The 6,878-nt window shown below is 40.7% G+C and overlaps 1 protein-coding gene across 1 annotated transcript in view; it reads left to right on the top strand.

Moving 5' to 3' along the window:
- The first annotated feature begins 2,039 nt into the window (after positions 1-2,039).
- Positions 2,040-6,878, top strand: part of LOC104865149 — a 42,901-nt gene continuing 38,062 nt past the window's right edge. Inside the window, exon 1 of the mRNA XM_010628504.2 lies at positions 2,040-2,054. Coding sequence (XP_010626806.1) covers positions 2,040-2,054 — 15 coding nt within the window. The remainder of the gene's footprint in view (positions 2,055-6,878) is intronic.

Here is a 6,878-nt window from a genome sequence, read left to right as displayed (position 1 = left end):
AATACAGATATATCTTAATTTCTTCTTTCCAAAATCCCTTCCCTCCTCAGAGATCATCACAATGATTAATGCAGTATATATTATTTTATAGATGATTTTAGGTTTTTTACCTATATGGATGTTCTATTAATATATATTTGTCATTTAAACATATAATGGTGTGAAGGTTAACCTTAACTATGTCAACTAGATTGGCTTGCAGTCCACTCAGAGGACTGATTATGAACCTTTCCCAGGGTGTGTCTTTGTGGGTCATGTCAGCATAAATTGGGTATGTTATGGTCCCTGGATCCTTCTTTGGCACTGTTCCCCTCCTCTGTTTTCCAGCTTCTGTGAATTAAGCAGATTTGCTCCATGACGAATTTCTACCATGATGTTCCTGCCTTAGAACCAGCTGACCATGTACTGAACCCCCTCTCCTTTAAGTGTGGGTGTAAGGCATTGTATCCTAGCAACAGGAAAGCTGAGTAACATGATAGATTAAATGGGTAAGGATATGTGTATTAATCTGCAGCTGCCTCTAATGCTTCGAATGATGGATTCAGGATCATGCTCTGACTGGACAGGAGAATATGTGTTGATTATATAACACTCCCCAGAATTCCAAGGCACCCATGTGCCATAAATTATCAAGCCATTCTCCTGGTGGACACATAAATTGTTCTCCATTTGTTGTTTAATTTATTAGAGCCGAAGTCAACATCTTTGAAGTCTTGTTCAAATCTACATCTTCTCTCATAAGAAGACAACCACTTGGACGTATGGTTAGAGTGGAAATAATGGGAACATATGAAGTTTTTATAAATATTGCCAAAAATTCATTCAAGTAATGTTAAGCTATTTTATATTTTAATAAAAATCACAGGTCATATTCATTTCTGTAATGTCAACAGAGAATTTCCCATTTGATGTTGAGGAGAAAAATATTCTCTAGAACTGTCCAGGAGGCTGAAAAGTAAAGTATGCAGGAGACCCGTAGCAAAAGATGGGCTCAGGGAGGACCCAGAGTACAGTCGTGCCTAGCATCTATGAGAGAGCTGTAGCGATCACTTTTCCACTGTGGGTAGACAATACCTGATAGCCACAATTTGAAGTAGGAGAGGTCTAATTTAGCTCACAACTTTCAGAGGATTCACTCCAGGGTTGGTTGGCTCCAAGTGCAGGGGAAAACTTTTCGCACTCATAGTAAGCCTGCAGGAGAGGGGGGAGGGGGAGAGGGAGAGCCAGGGAGGGAGATTCACCCTCTAAAGTTGCACTCCCAAGGACATACCCCTTTTCTACCACTGGTGAAAGCACTGGTGATCAGTGCACACCCATGATCCAACGACCTTCCACAAACCCCACCTCTGAGGACATGAGACTTTGGGGACATTCTAGACCTAAGTCATAACAAGACCACGTGGAGATCAGTTCAGAGAGTCCCTATCCAGCTGTCACTCATAGCTCTTGACACAGAGTTAGCACAGAGAGGAGCTGAGGGACAGTGGAGGAGCAGAGGAGGGAGGACGTGCTGGGCCCACCCCTGTTGGGAGAATGGACCAGTGCACACCAGACACCCCGCCCTCTCTGCGGGTCCCTTTCTCCTTCAGCAAGAGCCACGCTGGACCCTCTATCATCTGGGCAGGCAGCATCTCTCGGCCACTGTCGTGTCCCAGAGCCCCTGGGCACTGTGCAGACCTGGGAGATGACCTGACGCCCTCTGGAGAGGGGTGCTCCGTCCCCTGTGCTCAGTGGAGCCCCACTGAGTGTCACTGTGAGAGGGAGTGGGCTGGAGACTGCGGGCTGGAACAGGCCAGAAATACGGTGAAGCAGTGGACGGCGTGCTCAGCCACATGGAGGGGGATGGAGGAGGGAACATGCCAGGGACCAGTGACGTCAGCCTCTGAGATGAAGGGCCGGCTGTGGACTCTGTCTGAAAAATGACAGGGGTGTGTTGCTGCCTCAGAGACCTCTTGAGGATTCTGAGTCCTTGGCCTAAGAGGGCTGAAGTTGTGGCTGTGACTGTTGGCCTACACTGCCTGCAAAATTTGTATGGGACAATGCGTTGGCCCAAGGTACAAACATTTACCTGGATAGAAAGCACATAATAGCACACATTTCCTTGATGATAATGCTGGGGAGAGTCAGGTGCAACACACTGAGTTTAGGTAACCACACCCCTGTGAAGAGCAGTCACATCTCCAAGATGGTTTTGGAGACTGGGGAGATCACACCCACAAGGTCACTCTCAGTGATAGTTTCCTATGGGGATTTGGAAAGCGAGGGAGCACAGTTAGGGAACTGTGGGTTTTTCAAAGGGGGATGAAAGCTCAGTTGTGTGTAGGCCCACATTTTGTATGGGCATGTGGATCCCTCCAGTGACCTGCCAAGTGTATTCACACCCTGATGCCTGGGATCTGTGAAGGTGACCTCATGTGGCAAAGGGTCTTTGCAGATGTGGTTAAGGGTGGGGGATATGGAGATTTTTCTGTACTGTGTGAGTGAGCCCTAGATGTAATTACAAGAGTCCTTAAAGGAAAGTTATGGAAAGAGATTTGAAAGAGGAGAGAAAGGCATTGTGATCACAAAATCAGAGATTGTAGTGATGAGGTCATAAGCCCAAGAATACTGGTAGCTTTGGAAGCTGGAAAGAACTGGCCCTGCTGATGTGTTTTTGTTTATGTTTTGTTTTGGTCATGCTTGGTATGGAACCCAGGGCTCCAGTTATGCTAGGCAAGGGCTCTACCACTGAGCTCCATCTCCAGCCTTAGTGCTGCCTATTTTAGTACTATATGTCTCCTTTGAACATCTGGCTTCTGGAATTTTAAGAGAATGAATTTGCACTGTTTTAATGTGTTGGCTAGAATGTAGAGAAAAAGGGATTCTGGAATACCATTCATGGAAATATAAATTGGTAGAGCTGGTGTGTGAAATGTTACGGAAGTTCCTAAAATAATGAAGCATAGACCTTCATATCATCCAGGAAGCTCTCCTCAGGGTTTGTATCCACAGGAAATGGAATGAGTACGTTGAAGAAGCATCAGTGATCCCACGGTCACTGCAGAGCTGTTCACAATTGTCAAGACGTGAAGCACGAAGTGTCCTTCCACTGATGAATGGATAAGGAAAACGTGGCAGAGATCCCCCGTGGAAGACGTTCAGCCATAGCATGAAATCCTATCATTCGCAGCAGCATGGAGCAAACCAGCCTTGTGATAACTGAAATGACCCAGGCACAGAAAGACAAGTGCACCCGATCTCACTCATATGTGCAGCCTAAAATGGTCACTCTCACAGAAGTTGAGAGTGTGATGATGCATTCCAGAAGTCGGGGCCTTAGAGGGACAGAGAGCTGGGAGAAGCTGGTGAACTTGTACTGAGTTACAGAGAAGAAACAAATTCTGGCACTGTCTTACATGGCAGTATTACATTACCATGCTTTTTATAAAATAAAAGCTTGAAGAAAGGATTTTGAATGTTTTACCATAAAGACATAATAAATGTGAAGAAATAGAGATGTTTACTCTGATTTAAACATTACATGATGGACATATGTATTGAAATGATACATGGTATCATTAAATTGTACACTCTTTATAGTTCAATTATTTTTTTTTAAAAAATGTGCAGTTTTAAGCCAGGCATTTCTTGGTAACTTGTGATAATTGCAAAAGGAAACTAATGCAGTCTATTAAAGATATGCTCTCAGTTCTCATGAAGTGATTCCTATATGAGTTTCTTCTTCAACAGAGAACAGAGAATGGTCATGGTGTCATGCCGTGTTCACACTTCAAATGATGAGTCTAGTTCATTGTCTGAAGCTGGCTGTGGTGGACCAGCTGCTCAGGGGACTGAGGCAGGATGATCACTTGAGTCCAGGGGTTAAGGGCCAGCCTGAGGCACTCAGCAAAGGTCCTTCTCTTTCCAAAAGTGCAGACAAATGTCTGGTGTGCGTGGGCTCCACTTGTCACTGTGCAGGAACCTTTAGAGGTTGGAAGTAGGAGTAGACAGACACATGAAAACCAAATGTGTCTCTTCTGTTAGTTTTTCATCTAGGATTATATTACCACACATTTTACTCGTACGTGTTATGGACTTCACTATGCATTGCTATGACTTCTACTGTGAACAATTATCTTTTAAGCCCATTGACACACTAAGGAGATCATCTTTATACTCAGCCATAGAGTTGTAATTTCTAGTGATGTTCATTGCCTTGTGTAGTTCCAGATCTTTCTGTGGTATCATTTTCTGCCTTTCTAGAGGACTAACATTTGCTGTAATACACCTTTGTTGGTATTTAATTCTGGAAAATCTTTTATTTTGAAATGAATATTCACTGGTTACAGAATAACGGGTTGATGACTTTGTCTTTCAGCATTTTAAGATATTGCTTCTCTCTTCTTTGGCTTTCATTCTTTTCTCTATTTTTGACAAGAAATATGCTGTCTTCTTTATGACTGAATATGTATTTTTTGCTGTGTTTACCTTTAAACTTTCTTTATCATTCATTTTAAGTCATTTAATTAGGTGTCATATAATATTCTTCATATTTCTTTTGCTTGGATTCTTTTAGCTTCTTGCATCTGTATGTTTACAGTTTTCATCAAATCCTGATAATTTTCATTCAATATTTCTTCAAATGTGCTTTGTATCACCTATAGTTCCACTCCTTCAGGAGTCTCAAATTCTTAGAACATTTAAGTTGCCTCATTTCTCATGAATTTCTTCATTATTTTCAGTTTTTTTCTCTTTTTCTGTTATATTTTGGAAAGTTTCTGTTTCTGTTTTGTAGATGTTTTTTTCTGTCGTGTCCACTCTGCCATTAGTATACTCATTGTGGTTTTTCACCTCAGAAATTGTGGTTTTCGCATTTCAAAGATTACTTGGGATTTTATTATATAGTCCATGTCTCTATTTTATATGTTTAATTGTATTCTAAGTTTTTGCACACACGAAATTCAGTTTCAATAATTTGTTATTATCCTGTTATCATCTGTCCCATTTATGTGTCCATCACGTCAGCTGATTTTCCTTCCAATTATTCATGCTAGCATCCTGTTTCTTTGAACGCCTGCTAATTCTGATCAGATGATGAACACTGTGAACTTAACCTTGTTGAGAGCTGGGTATTTTTTACCTCTATAATAAATATTGTTGAGCTGGGTTCTGGACATAGTTAAGTAACTTAGAAATAGTAAGATCCTTTTGAGTCTTCCTTTAAGTTTTGTTATGTGAGATTGAACTGTGCATGATCTCTGGTCAATGTTTCTTTATCACTGAGACATAGCCCCTCTGAGTGCTCCAGCCCAGTGCCCTAAGCATGATGAGTTTTTCCCCTTGCCTGATGGGTACAGCAATGAACCCCAGGGCTTTGGGTTCTCAGGAGATTCCTCTGTGCACCTTTCTCTATTTTGGTATTCCACACTGCAAGCTCCAACCATCTCCATGTTCCTCAACTCCAAGTTCCACGTGCTTAACTCAAAGTAAATCAGGCTCCTCTATGCCCTGCGAGGTGTGATCTGTCCTCAGGAAGAAATCCAGAGGCCGTTATAGGGCTTGCTTCTTGTTTCACATCTATCAGAATCACTACCCTTTGCTCCCTAGTGTCCAGTAAGTCTAAAATTGTTTTGAATGTTTTGTCTTTTTTTTAAAGAGCTTTTAAGATACATAAGATAGCCCTCCTCTTATTACCCTCTTTCACAACCCCAGCTTGCATGGTTCTTATTCCTTTTGTGCTTTCTAATAGTCTTCCTTCTACATTTGTGTTATCTTCCTTTTTTAGATTTCACATTTTGGGGGCAAATATGCAGTACTTTTCTTTCTGTGTCCAACTTATTTCATGTAACATGATGATATTCAATTACATTTATTTTCTTGCAAATGACATAATTTTGTTTTTATTTATTACTGAATAATTCTCTATTGTAGTTATGTGCCACATTTTTATCTGTATTTCCTTTGTTGGGTGCCCAGACTGGTTCTGTATTTTGACAACTGTAAATTATGCTACAATAAAGTGAGTATGCTACTATCTCTATACTAAATGGTCTTTAATTCTTTTGAGTATATACCAAAGTGTAGTGTATTCGTATCATATGGTAGTTCTGTTTTAGTGTTTCAGAGAAACTCCACACTGACTTCCATTGTGGCTGTACAAATTTCAATTCTCACCAATAGAGTACATGGTAGTTAAAGTTAATTATGTCAAGTTGATTGTCTTGGGAAGTACCTGGAAGATTAGTAAAACATATTTATGGGTGGTTCTGGGTGGGTCTTGGAAGTATAATTTTGGGTACTCTATGTGGGCCCTGGCTCACTCCTCTGTTCTGTTTCCCTGCCACTATGAAACAAGAGTCTTTTCTTTGCCATGCCCACTTACTACTATGATGTTTCTGCCTTGGAGCCAGCCAGCCAGTGATGGAATCCCTTGAAACTCTAAGCCAAATTCAGCATTTCTTCCTTTAAATTGTATGTTTGGGATAGAAAGCATTTATTGAATTCTGTGTGTTGAACCAACTTGTATCCCTGGAATGAAAGTCACTTTGTGTATGACTTGGTATATGATGATGAATTGATTAATGTGTTGAATTCAGTTTGCAAATATTTTATTTAAAACCTTTGCATTTTTGTTTATCAAGTATATCAGCCTACAGAGCTCTGATTTTTATTTTGTCCTTTCCTGGTTTTGTCATTCAGGTTATATTGTTCTCATAGAATGGGTTTGGAAGAGTTCCTTCAGTTTCTATTTCAATTTAGTAGGCTGAGAAACTTTGGTGTGAGCTCTTCATTAAATATCTGTTAAAATTCATCAGAGAATTTGTTGGTACCATGGTTTTACTTTCTTGGGAGACTTCATTACTGTTTCTTTCTTTTTTTTTTTTTTTTTTTTTTTTTTT

Source organism: Fukomys damarensis, unplaced genomic scaffold, assembly GCF_012274545.1.
Source record: "Fukomys damarensis isolate Sample0158 unplaced genomic scaffold, DMR_v1.0_HiC HiC_scaffold_39, whole genome shotgun sequence".
NCBI classification, from domain to species: domain Eukaryota; kingdom Metazoa; phylum Chordata; class Mammalia; order Rodentia; family Bathyergidae; genus Fukomys; species Fukomys damarensis.
This window is presented reverse-complemented; position numbering and strand designations above follow the sequence as displayed.